This window comes from Pollachius pollachius, assembly GCF_949987615.1.
Source record: "Pollachius pollachius genome assembly, chromosome: 14".
NCBI lineage: Eukaryota > Metazoa > Chordata > Actinopteri > Gadiformes > Gadidae > Pollachius > Pollachius pollachius.
The window spans coordinates 16,564,771-16,587,131 of NC_136947.1; the positions used below are offsets into that span (position 1 = coordinate 16,564,771).

The following is a 22,361-nucleotide window of genomic DNA, read 5'->3' on the forward strand; positions in this document are numbered from 1 at the left end:
GTGACTCATCCTGGGCTGTAGGAAGCGTATCACTTCGCAACAGCCAAGCGATCCTCTCTTCTTTTAAAACAACATTCTCCTCTCTTATGTGGATGTTAATCGTCAAAAAAAAGTCAAGAAATATGTTAAATCAAAAAAACATTTAAACTCTGCGTTCATTTAGAGTTGTGATGACCACACTTTAACCCCGTCTCCTCCGTCCTCCCCTCTCCACAGGTAATCGCCTATAATGCTGCATCTCCACCTGAAGTGTCCCGCTGGGGGGGCCGCGGTGCTCGCCCTGATCCTCCACGCCTGGGTCGGGCAGGGCGCCTCGCTCCCCCGCCACCACCGCTTCCGAGGCGGGGACGGCGGTGAAGCACCCCCCGCTGCCTATCCGCCCAACTCCGACATGATGAAAGCCCTGGAATACATTGAAAACTTGAAGCAACAGCGGAACGGCGGCGGCGGCGGCGCCGGCGGACGAGACGAGCCCATGGACTACGATGAGGTGGACAAGTTCCGCGTCCTGCTGCAGCTCGCCTCGCTCCAGGACGAGGGCGCCGCTAACGGGCAGCCTCAGGTTCCCCCGCCCCGACCGGATGTGTCCGCCGAGCAGCTGGTGAAAGCCCTGCTGAAGACCCTCCAGGATCAGGCCGGGAGGGGTGCCCAGTCCGCCCCGGCACCGGCAGCCGCGGCAGCCGAACCCAGAAACGACCGCCGCGCCTACAGACATCGCACCGGCGTCGCCACCGGCACCGGCGGCCCCGTGAGTCCGCCTTCAGAGTTCGGGAACTTCCCCCGACCCCACAAGAAGTACCCGCTGATGTTCGAGGACGAGGAGAACCGGGACGCGTACAAGAGAGCCACTGAGGACCTGGACGAGCAGTACACACCGCAGAGCCTCGCAAACCTGCGCTCCATCTTCGAGGAGCTGGGGAGGATGCCCACCACGGTCACCGGCCAGAGAAGAGAGGCCGGGGGGGACAAAGAGGAGGAGGAGGAGGAGGAGGAGGAGGAGGAGGAGATGTTCAACCCCAGGAACCTGGCCTACGAGGACGTGGCCGGAGGGGAGGACTGGCTCCCGATGGAGGAGCGGGAGGAGACGGAGGAGGTGGAGAACCGGAGCCACGAGGAGTTCGACCGAGGCCTGCCGGACGGATCCGATCAGGATGAGTTAGAGCGGGAGGAGCTGCAGCGCCGGGCGAGCCAGAACCAAGAGGACTCCGACGACGACACAAAGCTGGTGGATTACTACCTGTTGAAGGTGCTGGAGATGAGCGACCAGTCGCAGAAGAGGGATCAGACCGGAGAGCAGAAGCAGAAGAGGCTGATCCGCCCCTCCATCCTGGACCCCCGGACGGTCAAAGAGCTGCTGGAGCTCTCGCTGAAGCTCCACGTGCCTCCTCAGGACTTGATCGACATGCTGATCACAGAGGAGATCAGGAAGCTGCACCGCCACCCCCAAGCGTCCCCCCCGTACCGGTCCGGCCAGACACCCAAGATCCGGTACTACAGCCGCAGACTGCCGCTGAAGAATAAACCTCCCCCCGAGGACATGGACAGAGAAGACTTCCTGGACATTATCGGCGTGGAGACCATTAGTAACGAGTATCCTGTGATTCAGAGACCAGCAAAGCCCATTTCATCCATGGATAAAGTGCCTGCGCAATCCGTCTCGGTTGCAAACACAGCACCGGCCCCAGCTAAAGTCTCCTCTCCCTCCGGGCGCCGGGAGAATTTATTCTTATCCGAGCTCAACAAAATGCCTTTCAAACGAGAAAGGTCAGATATCGGCGATGACGACGATGATGTAGAAGACGAGGTGACGACTTACCTGGCCGCCAAAATCCTCACCGAGTACCCGAACCCCATCTCCAAGCGGGACACGCAGGCGCAACGCAAAGGACCGTTCCCGTACGAATTATACGAGCAGGCCATGAAAGACTACCTAGACCAAGTGGACACTGAGAAAGTAGCCAAAAGAGAAGTGGAGGGCGAACCAGAAGACAGCATCAGCCCCACAGAGAACCAGAGTACAGAGGAGGAGGCCCCGGACAAGACGTCCGCCCCACAAACTGTGAACGAAGAGGAGAAACCGCACGGGAAACAAATGGTGGGAATGTAGCCCGACAGTTAGCACGAGAACAAATGAAATAATAAGGCTAGCATCGGTCGAAATTATGAATATGATATGTTTATACTGTTTAAAAAAACAAATTACCTGTCTGGTGGACGTGATCTAGTTTACATTACAGAGTTCTATTATATGAAATATAGCCAGTATATTATGAGCATACGGGGCTGTGAGCGAGTGGTGTTGTGACTCGTTATATATTCAGGGTTCGTGGTTTCGATGTTATAATTATTTCAAAATATTTACAAATCTCAAATCAGACCGTCGCCTGCCTTCCAACCCTTTCATATCGCAAAGCTCTGTATTGTTGGCCTACCAGTTGTTGTGCTATATATGCTCATTTTTAAACCATTTTGTACATGTTAAATAATGTGTGGTCAGAGATTAATAAAGCATCAGCGGTATTATTTTTCCTCTTGTCGTCTTGTTTGTCTTATTAATTGAAACATCAATACCCCCGTCGATCAGTACACAACCATAAAGTCATTCCAAGAAATGTTATATTATCCCTCTTTCTCTCCAACTGCTAAACTGCAAATGTTATAAATATACACAATCATTCTCTTTGGAAGAAGTGTAAGCATGTAAGCAAGCAAAATATAATATATGCAGTGGTACAAAATACTTATGGTTTTAATAAGTTCCCAAAAATTGGTATAAATTGTACATTGCACAGTGCAAAAACAATGACCACACACACACACACACACACACACACACACACACACACACACACACACACACACACACACACACACACACACACACACACATCTCATTATTCTACAGACTAAAGTGTTTTATCTTGAAAACTCTACATGAAGAGCTTGCATCCACGGTGTGAGTTAAAATATTTGAAAACGTGCCATTTTCGGATAACAAGTAATTAAAGGTAAGGCACATCATTAAATACAAACCAGAAAGAAAAACATAAAATTAGAACATTTCAAAAGCAGCTTGAATGTAAATATCCTAATAATCAGAGGTTCTGACACATGTGATTATTGATTTGATGATTGATAGTGTTTGAGAAATGAATCTGTTTACGTGGGAATATAGTAAATACAGCATTATGTAACCTATTTCAAACCAACAGTAGTTCATTCTAAAAAGCAAATCTTTGTAACAATTGTACAGTTCCCTGATTACAAGCATCTCCTCAAATTAATGTTAACACAGAAAAAAACAAACACAGTAATTCATACCTCAGACTGGAGGATGAAAATACACATACAAGCCAGGATTCACTTACAATATATATATATTTTTCGTAACAACATGAGTGAAACAAGTAACTAATGGTCTCCTTTTACTCGGCTCCAGTCTCTTGCTCTACAGGACTTCACTACCCACAATCCTTTGCCAGTGTCTTCCTTCTCTCCACATGTCAGAAGGCGGGCTTGCTCATGTACTCCTCCATGGTCTGGAAATAAATGTGTGTGTGTGTGTGTGTGTGTGTGTGTGTGTGTGTGTGTGTGTGTGTGTGTGTGTGTGTGTGTGTGTGTGTGTGTGTGTGTGTGTGTGTGTGTGTGTGTGTGTGGGGGGGGATAGATATGAAAACACATAGTAACCACACTCTTAATGTGTTAATTGATATTCCATTGCCACACATCCAACCATCACCTGCTAATGTAGTGCAGAGAGAGAGAGAGAGGGAGAGAGAGAGAGAGAGAGAGTTGGACACACACGGTCACTAACACAAGCAGAGCTTTCTCTAACCTTGCTGTCCATATTCAAGGTCATCCAAAGAGCTCCACATCATACCAATCACTGTTGTCATCCTAAGGCATAATAATCAAACATGAATGGCAGGGCTGCACTTCGAGATGGAGAGACAGAACTCAGTGTTAGTCACACTTTGTCTAGTGGGGTGGGGGGGGGGGGGGGGGGGGTTGGAGGGGTAACACACTCAGCTATACAGCAAGGAGCGACCAAGCGAGAAGTGAATACCAGTCAGAGCCTCAACCTACGCCATGAGTTTCGTAGGCCGCTCAGTCTCTCGCTCGCAACTATGTTGGCAGCAGTCGAGAGAAAGAGAGAAAGAGAGAGAGAGAGAGAGAGAGATAGAAACACCAGCTAATTTGGACCTTCCAAATAACCACTGTTCACTATTAGAAGAAGCACTAGCACACAGCACACAATTCCACAGACCCTTAAGTTAAATTGTTCAAATTAACTTTAGTATTAAGACTCCCAACACTTGCAACATAACTCAAAAGTATACAGAATCGGGAAGAAAAGTTTGATCAAAACCAAAGATTAATAAAGAAATCATATTGAGAGCCACACCAAGAACCCATTTAAAGTGTTTTGATGTTTCAAAGAATTAAGGAATCAGTTAATATACTTCTGTCAATACCACTAATGCCCTACTAGGGTTGCACGTTAGTTCAACACTAGAGTGGTATCAATATACCCACAATGACATCATCCTTGTTCCACAGCAATTGTCTGTGTCCAGAATGTATTATTGTAAGTATTCATGTGAATGTTAATCACAAGAATAACTGTCCGAAATAATAACAGAGCTTGGTACTGTGATAGTTACGCTGTATACTACACTGCCTTAAATTAAAAGTCAAGTATCGTGACAACCCTAGTTCCTGCTAAATACCAGAGAAATCAAAGAGTATTGTATCTTGCAGTTTATTGCTACAAAATCCCAGATGCAGAGCCAAACAAAATGAGTTCCTTGCGTCTGTGTGCGTGTGAAAGTGTGTGTCGTAAAATAAGCATGTGTGCCAGTGTGCGCGCGTGCTTCACCTCCTGTAGCATGTCCGAAGCCTCAATACAGCGAGCCACCGTCTGCTTTGAGGTCTCCTGTACCTCCCCTCCCATCAGGAACTCATCCAGGATGAAGTAGGCCTTCTCGAAGTTAAAGATGATGTCCAGCTCGCACACCTGCCAGGAGGCACCCACAATAACCACGGAAGTCAGTACCTTGGGAAATCATTGACGTTCAAATAATTAGCTTATCTTTCTATTGTGAATTTATAAAAAAATTAAAAACTTTAAGCTATTCAGATGAAATTGAAGAACAACAATATGATAAAGCGCATTGCCGAAAAAATGCATGTTTCAATGAAGTACATTGCCAAAGTATTTGTCCAGTAGTTCCACATAGCGATGCAGTATCTCCAGAGCCAGCAGCTCATTCTCCTGGTCGTCTATGGCCAGACAGAAGAACAAGCTGGCATACCTGAGGTGAAGAAAAGTGACAATGAGTAGAGTTAATGCAAACAGCCATCAGTAAGAGAGACCACTTTGACAACGGCGTAAGCTACTCAAGAAACATTACAACAGGTCAGAAAATGTACTTCCGCCACAAGCCAATGATTACACACTAAAACCATTAGCTGGCCGGCAGAGTGGTTTTCCCTCTGGTTGGCAAACAGACACATTCTCCAAGTTAATTTTTGGACCCTGTGTTAATCGGGGAAATACTCACCTCTTGTAAACCACCTTCAGGTCCATCCAGTGCAGGAAGTTGCATGTTTTGGGTTTCCGTGCCAACACCATGGCAGTCATGTCCCTGATGATCTTCTTCTTCTCCCGCTCCGGGGTGGGTGTGAACCACTTCTGCAGACGCAGCCTCCCCTGGCGACTGAAGAGCAGCAGGAAGTGCATCTAACGGCAGAGAAGAAGAAGGCAATGACATCAGAGATCAAAGTGGTGCTGTGTGTGTGTGGGAGGGATGGGGGCCCAGTGGGTGACACCCTCAGTAGAGTGCCTCAGTGTGGTGGCCCTTGCCATGGTAGAGACACATCAGGGGAAAGCTGTTAAGATGTTGGAAGTCATTCATGTTTGTAAATGGCAGATGTTCTAACATAAATTATCAGTATCAATATTGGCCTCTCATAATAGATTGTAAATTTATGATTGCTGTACTCCCTTAATCTTTCTGAAGCAAATGTTACTCCCTAGAACAGTGAATAACTATCTTTTTTAAATACCGTACCATTTAATGATTCAAGGGTATTTGAAGTATAGCCAAATGTGAGAATTTATGATGAAACCACACTCTCTCTCGTTTAGGCTAACAACAGTGGATGGCATGGGTGACAACTGAAAGAGAGACAGATCGACTCACACGTGAGATGATAATCCATTATAGAGAATAATTTCAGAATATAACTGGGTTTAAAGGTCTTGCTGATGTTATACCATCATTTTGGAGATTTATACATTCTTTGGACTTTTTTTTTTTACAAAAAGAAACCGACAGTTCCTGCAATTCCTGTTATATTTCCATATTTCTGAAGTTTCACTTTTAGTAATCCTGGGCCTGCCCCCTGGGATCCCTCGGGGCCAAACATACCCCTGTTGAGAGTCACGCATCAAGAAAATTATGACACAATGTAACTTCACAGCAACTGCGGCAAAATTGACAAGCAATTTGACAAAAAACAGTCTTTGGGTGTTAACCTATATTTTGTCATGAGATCCTCTTTCAAGAGGCCGTCCACATGATGGTAGGATGTTTTGGACGCTCGTTTCCTCGCTTTGTTATGGTGAAGGAGGTCAGAATAAACCTTTTGGTGCGACTCTACGTTGACAACCGGACTTCTGCAGTTTCCTTTGTTCTTCCTTTCATTGTTGACTTCACAGAGATAAGTGAACGAGCGAACTCCTCAAGCATCGTCAACGGCACTATGGATTTGACTTAACGTCCATACCCTTTCGCCATAAATAAAGACAACAACGCTGCCAGATGTTACAAATAATATGGTTGGTCCTATATGTCTAATACAACACCTATGGAGGTCACCACCGACCCAGAGCAGCCTTTATATCTAGTTTCTCTGGACCAAGATCGGGTTTCATTCATGGAGGCAGAGTAGGCTACCTGCTCAGTTACCCGGGGGCGGGCTCTGGAAGAGAGACCCAACCTGTTTCACAAAGCTTGAGGAAATACAAAACTTTCGTGCTAGATATTCGTGCAGTAATACTGCGCGTAATGTTTGAAAGGTGTCGCTATAGGTATATAGCGACAACCCGTGTGTAGTTGGGTTAGTGGGAATAAAAGCGTGTCAAGTGTTTGATCGTTTTCCTCCTTTTCGCAGCAGACAAGAGTACCTGTCAGCGACAGGTGAATTGCCCTGGACACCACCGTCGTCGAAAGTCCCACAAACAAACAAACGTAGTACGACGGGTACACTTACCATTTTGAAGTTTGATTTAGTGATATAAAATGTACAAAGAAATGTTAAAAAATGTTTAAAAAATTGTAGCAGTAACAATTCTACCCTTACTAAGGGTCAACTTGTCTCGTGAAACGCATAGTTGTTGCGCTGCGTCCACTCAAGTGGGCAAGGCGCTTAACGACTCCCTCCTACCTGTGATAGGGTTAGGAGAGACGATCCAAGGCTCCGCACGTACAGTGGGCGGCATCGCGCTCCGGTTCAAACCAATGACTGCTTCGAACGTCTAGTGGGTGGATCTCTAAAGGAACAAGAAACAACCACTGATTGGTTTACAACGTAGAAAGGTTCCACCCACTGTACGTTCATACGTTCGGACCCTTGGATTTTGAAAGCTCTCCTCTCCGAGAAGTCCACGTCCACGTCATGCCAGCTGAACTGCTGGATTGGTTACAGGTCGAGTCTCAATGAGGGTGGCAACAACATGTATTTTAAATTTTTAAATAGGTGCCGCCATGGAACTTCTGCACGTTTACAACATAAAAACAATTGATTGAATTATGTTCGGAACATAATACAATTTTACATTTAACATTAACATTTTAAATCTATTTAAACGCCACAGGTAGACTGCATAACCTGGTTATTCCGGTTGGAGTCGCCAGAGAGCAGCAAGTTCCTAAGGTCCACCACAGCATTTACGATATTCATTGGCCTGACTGTTTTCTGAGTTCCACTGACGACTGACCTCTCTCTCCATCCTTCTCACTCACTTACTGCCACAGCCATATTTTTCTGGGCGTTCACTGATGACAAGCCATGTCTCTGTACAGAAATCTCATGTGGTTTTTAAAAGGAATAAAGGAGTATACAAGGTCAGTCCATGTTTTAACCTCTCAATGATGTTTTGTATGTATAGCTGCTTTTTATTGCTTAAATAGATAGTTTCACGCATTTGGAGGAAAACAGAGGCGGTGGGTGCTGAGTTGAGTGTTGAGTTTTACTTGTGTTTGCACCAGTTATTATTTAATATGAACCTTAGGATAAAATAACTGATATTGTTAGCACTAATTGTCATTTAATATGAACCTTAATATTATTTCAAATCTTCTGATACTGTTTGCACCAATTGTTCTTTAACATGCACCTTAAGTTAAAGGAAATGTAATTCTACTGTTAGCACCAATTGCTATTTGAACATAAAGAAAACGTTCCTATGTACTGATACTCCACATTTGAAAACGAGAATCATCCTTACATACTCACTTCCACCCACACCCCCCCCCCCCCCCCCCCCCCACACACACACACACACACACACACACACACACACACACACACACACACACACCATGTGCCTTTGCCTCAAAATACAATAGCTCTATTCACAGCTGAAGTGCCTTGTCATTTACGCTGGTACAATCAATAGCAAACACATTTCAAAGGAGTTTCAAGTTTCCATTTTCAAAAAACAGTTCACGACTCGCACAGGTGCTGTTGTGTCGGCTTTCAACAGGTCAATAAAATGTAAAATACTCCCTGATCCCTGATCCCATGCAGAGATGGGCACCAGGTGGCGTCTAGAGGCTTTGTAGTGGACGACCTCGTTGTGTCTGCTGTGGGGAGGTCCTTCATGATCACTGGAGCCAACAGTGGCATCGGTAAAGAGACCGCCATGGCTATCGCAAAGAAAGGTACGCCCATGGAGACGGGGGGGCAATTTGGAATTTTTTGGGGGTATAGCAGGGGTTGATACTGGGGTACTTTAACTTTGCAGTATTGTAACTATTCTGGGATAAGTGTACTTGACATGAGTCATTCTATATTGTGGGGCTTGGACACAAGTGGGCGTGTCCACCTAGAGTTGTGCTGGATAGGTCGGTCTACCAGCCTACGAAGTGGAGTGTAGCAAACGTTGCACATTTATCAAGCACACCTCTAGGTGGACGCGCCCAGAAGAGGCTGAATCTCAAAACGGCTTGTAACGGCTGATCACACTCACACCTGGTGGTATAATATGACATCTTTAATCATCAACAAATAGTTTTCGTCAAGGATTGAATGTTCCTTCACATATGATGATAAATAAGTACTTTAATACTCAGTACCTTAAGTTATTTTTTCTAAACTATACAACATATGATCATGTCCAACCCTTTGTTGGTTGCCAGGTGGGACCATCCACATGGTGTGTAGGAACAAGGATAAAGCTGAGGTGGCTAGGGCAGAAATTATCAGGGAATCTGGCAACCCAGTAAGTCTATTTGGTTATCACTTAGTACTTAAAACTGATGATTCAGCATTTTTAGAATCTGAAATATTAACTTAAAGACATACAGATGTCGTGCATGTGTCTACATATATGCAAGATGTTTAATGCTAATGCATATACATTTCTTGTGTTCAAACTGAAATCACAATATCTTAGTATATAAAATATGGACCACAAATATTAACTTTGGACTAGTATCAAAAAGGATACAAAAGTTGGCCCTGACTACATTTGTCTTCAGGAAGTACATGTCCACATACTGGACATGTCAGAATCAAGCCAAGTGTGGGAGTTTGCAGAGAACTTCAAGAGACAGTATCCCTCTTTAAATGTTCTGGTAAGACTCCAACATTTTATAATCCTACAAACTCTAGGCCGTGGATGATCTGTATTTCACATTTTTCACTCATGCAATCTGTTTTGTTGTGTCAGATCAACAACGCAGGTTGTATTGTAAATAAGAGAGAGATGAACTCCAACGGACTTGAAAAGAACTTTGCTACCAACACTCTGGGTAAGAATATTCTCCTCTCCCTTGTATTGGGCAGCACGTAGGGATGTACTGATACTGTTAAATATCACTAGCCATGCAGAATCATAACAAAGTCCTATAACTTGGTAACCTATCCCGATTTTACAGACCAAACTTATTATGGGATTATTACCCAATTTAAGTGACAGATGTTTTTAATATCCGTGGCACGTTTGATTTGATTTTGGATCTTTGTATAATCTCTCAATATGAAACATATGAAAATTTAGCTCAGCCAAGTGGACTTCTATTTGATTCTAGTCAAGCATCCGATAGATTGGACACACTGTGTTCACATTTAAAGCGCCTGTTTCAGAATCTCTATTAGAGAGGCCATTGTTTTCCCTCCCCATCCTCACCCCTCCAATCTCCCCACCAGGAGTTTACATCCTCACCCAGAGCCTCATCCCACTCCTCCTGAAGAGCCGAGGTCCTAGGGTGGTACATAAACACACACACACAAATGCACAAGCACACATACACAAAAACACACACAAACACACACAGACCAACACACACACACACACACGTACACACACAAACACTCATACTTAGACGCGCACAAAGAGCTTATCTTCCAGCTTCGTGACGCCATAATGTGAGTCTTGTTCGCCGTGCCGTGGCTGGTGTGTGAGCTCAAACACAGCGGCTCTTTTCTCTCTCTGCTCCTCCTCCGGTGGCCAGATCACCGTGTCCTCGGGAGGCATGCTGGTCCAGCGGCTCAGACCCCATAACCTCCAGTCACTGGGGGGGCACTTCTTCAAGGGCACCCGGGTTTATGCCCAGAACAAGGTATGTAGAGGGTGATGTCAACCAGCTCCAACCAGTTCTGCATGAGCAAACTGTAATTGATTATTCAATGAATCATTTAGTCCATAACTTATCCTTTCATATGAAGTTATATGTAACGAATATACTTCATCAATAATGCCATCATAAGTTACCAGAGCCCAAAGTGATTCATTTAGGGTTAGCCCTTAACCCTTTCTGAAACTATCTGCTGGGTATTTTCACTAGACCTCAACAATTGAACAATAAAAATGATAAAAAGTGAGCTCCATGCGCTAGTGCCTACGGATCAATGCTATGGTCACAACATGTTGTTCCTCACAGAGACAGCAGGTGGTGCTCACAGAACACTGGGCCAGAACCAACCTTGTCATCCACTTCTCTGTGATGCACCCTGGGTGGGCTGACACACCAGGTGAGGACCTCCAATGCACACACACACACACACACACACACACACACACACACACACACACACACACACACACAATCTGTGGTATCTGCTTCAGCTTTCATTTATACTCTCCTTTCATGTGGATGGCGGTTGTGTTCACTGCTTGAGATTCTATTCAGGATTCACTTTCATTGTGAATCCTAGTGTATGCAATCTCATACATACAAGACACTTTGGGTAAAAGAAGCCACAAAATGGCACACATACAGGTCTTGTATTTGTATAGAAGGAAAACCATTATATAAATAGTATATATCATTAACATAAGTACTGAATGGACATCCCGAGCAACCTTACTTTCATCGACGTTTTGTTTCCTACTTAAACCTTTGTTTTACTGACCTTTATATTCACTCTCAAACAAACACACACACACAAACACACACACTGAGAAGTGACGGCAATGTCTGGCTTCCTGTTCCATATGATTGCGCACCCCAAGCCGTGTCTGGGTCGATGCCCCAGTTCCGCCAGATGATGGGGGAGCGTCTGCGTACCGCGGCCCAAGGGGCAGACACCGTGGTGTGGCTGGCTCTTTCCGGGGCAGCCGCTGCCACACCCAGCGGCAGCTTCTACCAAGGTGGGCGACACATGTCAAGAGAATAGGACCTGTTTTCCCCCCCTAGTGCACGGATTGTCACTGGACATTTAAGACACTGTCAATAGTATGGAATGCAAATTAGTCAAGGTGGACCTCAACTGTCCATGCATGTCTGAAATAGACAGGTTAAGTTTGCCTTTCTACAATTCATATTGAGTAAATATATATTCTTAAGGTTTTCATTTAGCAGATTTGTGTAACTTTTTACATTTAACTGTCACTGTCCTGTACTTCTGCAACACCCACATTTTTCACATAGGATGAAATTAGTGCATCTTATTTTCTTAAATTGCGTGAATACACCAGTGTATACATTTCTAAAGCTTTTGGGACAACCATGACATTCTGACAATTCTTCTGATTTCCAGATCGTACGGTTGTCCCGACCCATCTGCCTATGGCTTGGACCCACAGTTCTACCAAAGACATCCAGAAATTCCTAGCTCAGCTGGACACCCTGGCCCAGAAAACCAGGCCCCAGCACCAGCCCGCGGACCCCCAGCCAGGCAGCCCCACAGAACCCAGCCGGGCGCTGGAGGTCCAGCAGCTCCTATAGACCCTCCTAACAGTTATTACATTAAGATCAACAAATGCCCTTTGTTTCATCTTAATAACAAATTACTTGAAGGTTGTTCGCTCGGTTGAACAAAAATACCTTCAGATTAAATGCCTTGCTCTTGTTTGTTGTCACTGTCCTCTGTGCTCTGATTCAATTACCAAATGATACCATAGAGACCTTTGGAATAGTGCATTGGCCAAAACTGGATTACAAAACAAATGGATAAAATATGGCCATGATGCTATCACTTTCACAACATCACTCCTAGATCTTGATGCTACCTTAAGCAGTGGTGTCGCTTATGACGGACACTACAGAGCACGCAGAAGGCATATATAGGTCACATATGGTTGGCCATCAAGTCGTCATGGAAACATGCTGGAGCAGTAAGCAACAATATCAATTTATGCACGCAACAAATGGCAACGCTGCAACCCAAAAAATAGACCCGTGTCTGTAACAAATGTTCTTATCCCAAGGGTAAACTTGGAATAACTGATATTAACTTCAAATTTACACAAAAAATACATACAATGTTTACTTTACCTGATGCATATTTTGTTCAAACCAGAATAACAGAATGTCAAACCTTTTGTTTGTAAAAAATAAATAAATGAATTAGTGTGGCACGTCACATCAAGCTGTTAGAATAAGTTGGAGGCGTGCAACCATTCTTCAAATTTCCACGCAACCCCTTGAACTGGGCACACAGTTACATGATTTTAGCTGTGCACAATAAGTGTCACTAGTGCAGCACTGGGGATTATGAATCTAGACAAAAATATCTGTCTGAATTGGTTGAAAACCGTAGAGTATTAATACTCAGCATTTTTATTTCCTTTTGTACGAATCCACATTTACTGTTTTTAATAATTTTCTCTTTTTTTGACAGTATTGAAAACAAAAAACAAACAAAACAAAAAAAATGTGGTGCATTCACATTTTTCCCAAGGGATTCTTTGCAAGGTGGATCTCTACGAGGGTAAAACAGTGAAAAGCTTGAAGCTGCATCCATCCATGTTAAAACCAACAGAGGAACAAAGTTAAGAACAAGTGGGCCTCCATTTTAAATAATCTACCACACGTCATGGATTATTTTCTGCGTTGAATTTTATTCCATCCCCTTTTCTATCTGCTTCCATGGTCGTTGTTGTTGTTGTTGTTGATGGGTATGTGTTTGTAGGAGATGTTGACTCAGCTTCCCGGTATTTATCTTTAAAAGAAAAAAAAACTCCAGTCCATGCGAAACAACAGTCCAAAAGGAAAAAAATAACAAAAACAAAAACAAAAAAACTTTGCATCTCCCCCTCCCCCCTCCATCCATCCATCTCCAGTCTCTGAACCACTCGGCTCCTTCTATGCAACGTAAGTGTAGACTTTGCGGTCCTCCGGCGTCCGTGCCAGGTATTCTCTTTCTATTAGTCCTTCTATACGCTTCTTGATGACCACGGGGCTGGGGAGGAAGCGGGATCGCAGCTGCTGGGTCACCTGTCCACGAGGAAAGACAAACCAAAAAAAACAGTCAATCCCTCTATCGAGCCTCACCGATGACTACCTAACAAACAACGGTTCTGGATCGGTCACCGGGTTGTAATGAGCACTGTGTAAAATAATGACTGTTGGGTTTGTGTGTGGTGCCTTCAGCTCGGTACAAGGATAGCTTGGTAAACACTTTATTCCGATAATGGTCCATTTCTTAAATTCACCTTCCCTGTGAGTTTGGGCAAACAATCCTCCAGACAAACCAAATATATGTATTAGCCATTCAACCATCGATTAAGTTATATTTCTACCAGCTCACAACTTGGATAAACAGGTAAAGGACCCGGATCAGTAGAAAATCAGGAAAAATTTTATGATGTTGGTTTTTCTCTTACACATAGTTATTCTATATTATACATTTGTGGTTGAGGATAGTAAAACATACAATGAGAATGTGTGTGCGTGTCTGTGTGCGCGTGTGCGTGTACCTCGGCCACCAGGACGTTGTGCTGCATCTTCTTCCTGGATTTCATGATGCGAACGATGGCTGCCTCGATCTCGTGCTTGCGGTCGTCGTCCACCTTCTGTCGGGTCTCTTTCCTCTCGGGGTCCGACTCGCCTTGCTTAGCAGCCACTGGCGGGAGGAAACCGGAGGAGACGGACGGCGGGCATTAGGGAAGCTTTGAAACGGCGTTTCATTGAGATTCCCCAAACAGGGGGAAATAGAGTAACTGTGTGGTTCCCAGCGGATGAAGGAAAATGGGTTAAATCAAGGTTAAATCTTGACACATGAACATGAGACTTGTCTATACTGCTGCAGAGTCGGAACAATTAGCCTAGATACCGGCAGTCTAAAAAGAAGCTTCTACAGGACAGAATGTGCTTTAGAGAAGATTTCTATCCACAGAAATATGCATGTTGTCCATTCAATTCTGGGGTGCTACTGCTCAATTGCTCATATCCGCCTCCCTGTCCGTCCCAACGGACGCCACCAGACATCCTTCAGGTAGACAGGGTTCCAGAAGGTCGGGAGGGGCTGTCCCTAGTGGCCGGACCGCAGCGCTGCACCCACCTGTTTGTATTTTAACTCTGTGTAGTTTGGAGGTGAACTGATCGTTGACTGTAAACATGTGGCCGTTCTCGATCTCCTTGGACTTGGGCTCCTTGGTGAGCACCCTCTGGGTGGGCTTCCCACAGGCCAGCGACTGCAGAGCCCGCACCAGCTCCCTCTCAGGGATGTCTGTCTCCTGCTGGATCTCCTGTTGAGAGGCAGGAGGAGGGAGAGCCGCTCACAGACATGGCACAGAAACCGGAACAGGTAGAAACTACACTTTGGTCGTTCAATAGCCTTACGTTAGGTATACCTCTGAGAACTAACGTATACTCAGATGCCGAACTCAGGTTTTATCAATCCGTTCGTTTTTAAATGTTTTTTGAGTTTTGTTGTCTTTAATACAGCAGACACTGCATGTCCAAAATGGTTTTACTAGTCTCATGTAATCAAATTAAAATAATAATATACAATAATATATAAAATAAAAAATGACTTCAACCCTATAAAATACATGTACAAATATGTATAAAAAAATCCCTGCATTGCCTTAATCCATGTGACAGGGGAGCTGGAGGGAGCCTGTGTGGGGCCGTACCTCAAAGGTGGACTTGTCCCTGTTGTTGAACAGCATTAGGATGGTCATCTGGAAGGTGGACACCTGAAGTATGTGCTTGCGTGTGTTGGAGCCCGTCACCTGGGCCCCGCCCACGCCTACTTCAGACCCATCCTCCTGCAGAGGAAGTCAATGTCAGAGGACATTAAAACATAGTAATAATGATAATAGTACATGAATGATCAGACAGGTGGCAAAGGCCAGAGGATTTCAGATAGACCTGCAAAGACATCCCTCCATGTCAGATCCAACCATCCAACGAACAACCCCTAATTAATGAAAGTACGGGAAGGGAAGAACCTGACTTATGTCAGGCTTGTTGGGACACATTATCTAGATGGCTTTGCATCATGCTGCCCCATATGAGTCTTGATTATGTTGATGTTAAAGAGAAACCCCTAATCTTTATTTAGGTCGATACCTTCTTGATAGCTCCATAGAAGGTGGCGTTGAGGTCCGCTGAACCCATGTGGTGCTGGAGTGTGAGCTGCCGGCCGCTGTGCTTGGCCAGGTAAAACCTGCAACATAAAGCCCCAGCAGCCAGGCTCAGTACCGGCACTGAAGACAGTCAACACACAAATGTCTTTGACCAAATGAGGAGCCCTACCTTCTGAAGACCTCAAAGGCGTGTCTGGGGGAGGGAGGGATAGTGCACTTGGGTGTGGCTGACTGCGTGGGCCAGTAGCCTGTAGTGAGGACTCTGACTGTGAGGTCAACACCACCGAGAGACACCTGAGAGCAAAAGGAGGAGAGAAGTATAGTTGGATAGAAATCCACAGAATCACACAAAGCCATGGCTTGCCACTAGAACCTGCCAAATCCCACTTTGTCACAAAACAGGCGTGGCCTTCCCCTTTAAATAAACAAGCTGTATGAAGCCATTGTTATGTCAACTGCATCAACTGTTGTCTCTACATAAGCATGAAGCTTAGAGCATGAAGCGTTAAGCATTGTCATTACCCCGGTGGACTGCAAGTGTTGCCTGAACTCATCCATAGTGGTGTTTGAGATGCTCATGTCTCTGAACATCCCTTCCAGTTTGGAGGTGAACTGACAGCCACATTCCGTCTGCAAATAGAACGTGAAGGGGCATATTAGACTCCAACCGACCGATCACAACATAGACACATCGAACAGACACACAGAAAAAAACAAAACAACAACTATGCTCTTTACCTTGAGCTTGGAGATCATGTTCTTCTCCGAGTCGTCCGAGACGCTCTTGTTGGTGAGGAGCCGGCGGGCCAGGTGCTGCTTGTAGTACCTCTCGAACACGTCCTTCTCCTGCATGAAGCGGAACAGCACCATGGCCTTGTCCAGGATGGACTCCACCTCCTGCTCCGTGAGCTGGGGGAGACAAAATGAACAACAAACACAAAATATTTAACTGTATTTTGCTCGGTACGAACACACTGCAGTGTCCAGCTATCATTTACAATAAGTTATTAGCTTTTTCTCTCCCCATTCAGAACAAGCCAACTGTCATTCAAATGTGTATCGTTTATGTATTTTCAGATGAAATGTGTCCCATACCCCTTTGACTCCCTTCTTCAGCTTATCGTCAATGAAGAGCGACAGGTACTCAGGCGAGCGGGAGTTTAGGTTGAGGAAATACTCAAAGTCTCCCGCGATGGTCTGCTTGAAGAGTCGGTCGTTGTTGAAAGACTCCAGAAGGAAGCGGTCAAATCGTGTCTTTAAGTCCAAGAGGCCCTGTGAGAATTTAAAATGGCCATTTGAGTACAGTAACATCTGTACATCTTCCAGCTCTAATATGAGTAAGTTGTCTAAGCTACGTTCGATGGCATTTCCTTTGTGCTCTTGAAGACAGGCCTACCTGAATGTAGTCCACTGGGTTCTTTCCCTCTCCCTCCTCCGACACCAGAGCCTTGCCCTGCTCCCGGAGGTAGGAACTCATACACTCGCACATGGTCTTCAGGCCGTTAGGAACGCGGCTGAACAGCTTGTACATGCAACCCAGGTCTGGACGATGAGAGTCAAAAGCAAAAGCGTCGGTAAACAGGCCATAAAATGTACAGACAGCATCAATGTAAAGACACTACAAGGTGATGCTGGGACGCGTTTGTTTTTCTGTTACCTTCGGTCTTGCCGTTCTTCAGCATATGAACCAGGCCGGAGTTCTCCATCTCCACGATGGTCTTCATGTGTTTGGAGATGAGCTCCCGCTCCACCACCTTGACGATGGGCTCCTCCGTCGTCTTGTCCAGGCAGTGCATGACTCGCTCAATCTCCTCGTTGATGCGCGCCTCCACCTTCTTGATGTACACACTGGCGCTGTTCTCCGCCAGGAACTTCTGGCTCTCCATCTGGTGCAGACGAGGGTCATGATGACTAATGTTAGGCACCAGGAAAGGCTTGCCCGCATTGCCAACAAACAAGAGAGGATAAACTCACTTGGAAGAATTCAGCGGACATATCCAAGAAGGGACCCTCAAAGTCCTCCTCGTAGACCGACCTTCCTTCCAGGCCCAGGATCATCAGCATCTGACAGGCATTCCGGATCGCTCCTCTGCAACATTACGACGTACAGTGGGTTATGATTAAAGAGTTATGCGTGAGAGTTGTGCTGGACGACCAAACAACCCAGTCATAAGCTACAAGTTTGGTTGGCCCCGTCCTACCTGTCCACCACCTCCCCTTTCCGCTCACGCGCGATCATGTCCAGCAGGGTCTGTCGGAGGTGGTCTCGGATGCAGCCGTAGCGCACCACCTGGTCTCGGAAGATGATGAGGCCCAGGTTGTACACGTTCTCTACGTTATTCTGCTGGACGTATACCCGGTCCTTGGGTGCCACAGAAAGAGAGTAAAGGAGGGAGAAGGTGGAGAGGAGAAAAAAAATTGGAACAGATTGTGTTAAAGAGCTGCATGTCCACAATCAATCTATTTATATTCATGCATGTTTAGCACAAAGCTTTACCCGGGAGTAAGTATGCACAGAAAGGTGCCATGGGGCATGCCATTGCAGCACTTTTAATAATATGCTTGGAACAGCAATTTCTAATGAAACTGCTTCCATCACAAGTGATAAATACACCACATCATACAATACACTGTGTGGTTCCAGCAATCCAAAGGAAAAGATAAAATTAGATCAGACTCTTACTGGAGATACTGCACCAGGAGTGCAGTATCTGGTGGACTACAGCAAAGTAGAAACTCTCTTTATGTGGTTAAGTGTGCATGTCTCTCTCTCCTTGAGAGTGCTGCCTTAACACAGAGCTTGCAACAAGTAATCGAGAGCTCTGGCTCTGCACCAGTTAAATGCCCCAAAGCCAACTGCCCAGCCAATGATTGGAGCGAGGTGTTGTTAGGAAAAAAGGTTGCCTTGAGTTATAACTAACCAAAGGGGGCTCCCCTTACATACAACCCTGTGAACACTGTGGGGGGGGGGGTGGCCTACGAGAATAAATCAGTTGGGCTGGTTGCTTAAGAAAACTAATAGCATATTCACAACAAGCTAACAGAGGCCCTTTGTCTGGCTTTGAAAAGCACCCTAGGGTCCTCCAGCCAAAGTCCAGCTAAAGGATGTAGGTACTGCTGGGAAGTAAAGGCCACAATGGACTGGCTCCTCTATTCCGTAAATTATTCATGCAATACACCTAGGGTTCAGTTGAACCCATTAATGTAATACCTCGAGAAATCACAGAAGCTACATTATCATCTACGTGTGTCTGACAAACCAGACAAAGCGTCAAACACTAACCATATACATAAGGATGTCTCTGATCATGACCATGGCGGTCTGATGGTCGTTCCACGCTTGGTTCAGTGTTTGCAGAAAGTTATTGTTGAGGGAGTTCAGGACATCTTCTCGTACCTGAAGTGAAAGGTCAGAAAAGTAGCATCCCACATCAGTAATGCTAACTGTAAAAAACAATTAAGAAGCTCAGACTTCATAGTAAGCATGACTTTAAAATAGCTTTTAAACGCCTTTGGGGTCTACTCATATCGCTATTTTGGAAACAAATGTTGAAACGGTAGTTTGTCAAGCGCAGCTCTTTACTTTATTGATGAGGTGTTCCGTGACGACCTCCCGCAAGCCTGTGTAGAGCTTCTCCCCGTGCTTGTGGAGCACCATGGTGTAGGCATTCCTGTACAGCTCCTCAAAGCTCAGCCCACTGTTGTTCTTCCTCTGAATCTCCTGGATGGCATTCTTTAGAAGGTCCCAGATGTTGTTGACGTACTTTTCATCCATTGTCATCTGAAAAGAATTAGATGGTAATACTTAATGCAATTGCACCCATTTGTCACAAGTTTAAGTAGGGAGAGATGCATTTCTCTACCAATAGTGCTGTTGCATTTGATTTTCTTTATTTACTGTTTTGTCAATATTATTGTTCATTGTTATTCAAAAGGTTTCTACAAAAAACACAACAATTTAGGGTTAATATTTTTTGCGCAATTATATTCATTATTTCATTATTAGTTTGGCAGGTATATCAACCGATGTGTAGGTCAGAACAATTAAAAAGAAATTGACAATAGCACTTGATTATTTCAAATAATATACATATCTTCTAGCTGATGGCTAGTTTTCTTATGGGGAAGGGGGGGAAATAATACTTATTCATGTTGTGTGATGATAGGCTACCTGTCAGAGACGATACGGGGACAGTAATAAGCAGAGGCTACTAGAAACACATGCTTTGGGAACATATGTATATATATGTATGTATGTGACAATCCTAGAATCAAATATATATAATACAGTATAACATAATATTTCACATGTTAAACTAGTAGACAATTCATTGATTACAGATAGGGAAGAGAGCAGAGAGCTTTTATAACCAGCATGTAAAACAGACAACCGCCACACCTGAATTTACCTACAGGTTTGAGATGATGGAAAAGAGAAAGTTGCATTATGCCACACTAGGTATGACATTTTGGTACAGCCCAATGTAATAAATAATCAGAATGAGTTGTGTTTGGGGGGGGGGTGGGGGGGATATTTAATCATAACCTTGCCAAGAAGTAGACAGACACATATTTCAGAGCCATGGTGTCTTACAATAAACTCAGATAGTCAATTAGATAACGGAAATGCCATGGAACCTTATCCAGTTAAACAATAACAAGTATCCAAAGGACACAGCGTCATCTACAAAACACTAGGCATACAGCTTAATCGTTCGATGGTACATTATAATCTTCATTTGACATGCCCACTCAGGGCCTCCTCCACTTACTAACGCCCGACACTTTTAATGTCCGGTAAAGGGACGAAACCAGCACGACTCGATCATCCCATAAATCTTAATTCAGGATGCATCGGTTGTTGAGGCAGGCCTGCATTTCTCACTCCATTGGTAACTAACGGTCCTGAGGCACAACAACCACAGTGATGACACGTCCACTATTACAATCACACCTTTAGTAAACCGTGTTTTTTGATAGGGGGACAATTATGTGTCTTGTAGGGTAACGTTAACCCAGCAAGTTCACCGCACCAATAGGACGGAGCAAATGACAATTGCAGACAACAAAGTATCGTAAACATTCATAATTCCGTTGGATCAAGACACGATCCACCAACGTTACACAAGCTTCAACCAAGGTTGACGAAAATCAAAACTGTTCATAATGTCACTCCGTTATAAACAGTGGGTTACAAACATGAACGATAGCGAACTAAAGTTAGCCGCTAAGGCTATTAGCTAGCCTCTGATGCTAAACCTCTACGTACTAGCCACCGTGAGAGGGGGCTAGCACACGGGCCTGTTAGCCTCCGACTCAACCATCCTGACACACCAGCACTTCGCCTCCTTACTCTCATATTCTTAAGACGGCGCTGACATTATGGAACCTGGACGCCAACCCATGGCAACTATAATGCACAGCCACTCGGATACCCTCCCCCACTTTGTACAATAAATACAACTGTCTGACGGTGGATTTAACTTTAAAAGCCTAGGATCCATATCACAGTCGTGCAGCTAGCTCAGTTAGCACCAGCTAGCTCAGCGATCCCTCATCCCCGGCCTTCGAGTCTCGTAGTGAGGGGGAGAGCGACGCGGCTGCCGGCGGTCACTTACAGGAAAAGCTCGTATCCTCATCTTGGTATCCCTCTTAGTGCCGCCTTTGAGACTGGACATAATTGGTTAGCACGACTCTCGTTTCTAAGTTAACATGAAAGGCAAGTGATATTATTTTCCAGGTGATGGAAAGTGGTGTGGATGTCCTAGACGTCCCGTTTAGGAACACGGTCTGGCTGTATTTTCTGCTCTGTTGTTGACACTCGCTCGCTGTCCAATCTGGGAGCTAACGTTAGCTAGTCGCAGTGATGGCGGACAGCGATCTTCCACTGCGCAACGACCAACTCGCGCGAGAGGAAACTTTAGAGACTGACAGGTGCATGCTACAGGTTGACATGTCCCTCTGACTGGGACGGTGACATTTGACATCAGCACTGTTGTTTTGATCAATTAAATTGATCATTACGAATTCATTGAGACTGTTCTTAAAGTGTTGGAAAATTAAATCAATATGATTGAATACATAGGCTGATGTCAAAATTATTTAATAAATACAAAATAATAAGAACAAATCAGTATTTTCAAGAATGTGCGTGTGCGTGTGCGTGAGCGTGTGTCCACTTTAGCCTATAAATAATATAGTAGGCCTAGGCCTAAACTACTGTCATGGTAGTTGCAGTTTTATAACAAGCGAGCTAAAAAATACAAAAACCTCTAACACTGACCGTTATTGTAAAATATCGATGTATTTT

The 22,361-nt window shown here is 44.9% G+C and overlaps 4 protein-coding genes across 6 annotated transcripts; 2 read left to right on the top strand and 2 right to left on the bottom strand.

The window, feature by feature from the left end:
• Positions 1-229: 229 nt before the first annotated feature.
• On the top strand, positions 230-2,107 carry scg2b (secretogranin II b; the record flags this gene model as incomplete). Its single annotated transcript, XM_079750337.1, has 1 exon — positions 230-2,107. The coding sequence occupies one exon, from the start codon at positions 230-232 to the stop codon at positions 2,105-2,107; it is 1,878 nt and encodes a 625-aa protein (XP_079606463.1).
• Positions 2,108-2,723: 616 nt separating this feature from the next.
• Positions 2,724-7,421, bottom strand: ap1s3b (adaptor related protein complex 1 subunit sigma 3b). 2 transcript variants are annotated; one of them, XM_079750246.1, is made up of 6 exons: positions 7,279-7,421; positions 5,565-5,743; positions 5,207-5,315; positions 4,880-5,017; positions 3,836-3,897; positions 2,724-3,539 (listed from the first exon to the last, which is right to left on the bottom strand). In XM_079750246.1, the coding sequence occupies exons 1-5, from the start codon at positions 7,279-7,281 to the stop codon at positions 3,856-3,858; spliced, it is 471 nt and encodes a 156-aa protein (XP_079606372.1). In that variant the 5' UTR covers positions 7,282-7,421; the 3' UTR covers positions 2,724-3,539; positions 3,836-3,855. The 2 variants fall into 2 exon arrangements, with proteins under 2 accessions (XP_079606372.1, XP_079606373.1); XM_079750247.1 differs by lacking the exon at positions 3,836-3,897.
• Positions 7,422-7,994: 573 nt separating this feature from the next.
• Positions 7,995-12,461, top strand: LOC307085764 (dehydrogenase/reductase SDR family member 12-like; the record flags this gene model as incomplete). Its single annotated transcript, XM_079750625.1, has 10 exons — positions 7,995-8,132; positions 8,818-8,951; positions 9,429-9,511; positions 9,771-9,866; positions 9,962-10,043; positions 10,441-10,502; positions 10,746-10,853; positions 11,175-11,265; positions 11,747-11,884; positions 12,274-12,461. Exons 1-10 carry the CDS (start codon positions 8,077-8,079, stop codon positions 12,459-12,461), a joined length of 1,038 nt encoding a protein of 345 aa, XP_079606751.1. The 5' UTR covers positions 7,995-8,076.
• Positions 12,462-12,883: 422 nt separating this feature from the next.
• LOC307085445 (cullin-3-like) lies at positions 12,884-21,910 on the bottom strand. Of its 2 annotated transcripts, none has more exons than XM_079750244.1 (16): positions 21,670-21,910; positions 19,635-19,832; positions 19,335-19,448; positions 18,253-18,413; positions 18,026-18,140; positions 17,709-17,937; positions 17,448-17,593; positions 17,147-17,323; positions 16,790-16,960; positions 16,574-16,681; positions 16,221-16,345; positions 16,035-16,131; positions 15,596-15,730; positions 15,019-15,205; positions 14,435-14,580; positions 12,884-13,952 (listed from the first exon to the last, which is right to left on the bottom strand). In XM_079750244.1, exons 1-16 carry the CDS (start codon positions 21,727-21,729, stop codon positions 13,821-13,823), a joined length of 2,301 nt encoding a protein of 766 aa, XP_079606370.1. In that variant the 5' UTR covers positions 21,730-21,910; the 3' UTR covers positions 12,884-13,820. The 2 variants fall into 2 exon arrangements, with proteins under 2 accessions (XP_079606370.1, XP_079606369.1); XM_079750243.1 differs by having other exon boundaries at positions 12,885-13,952; positions 15,596-15,733.
• Between the last annotated feature and the right edge of the window lie 451 nt (positions 21,911-22,361).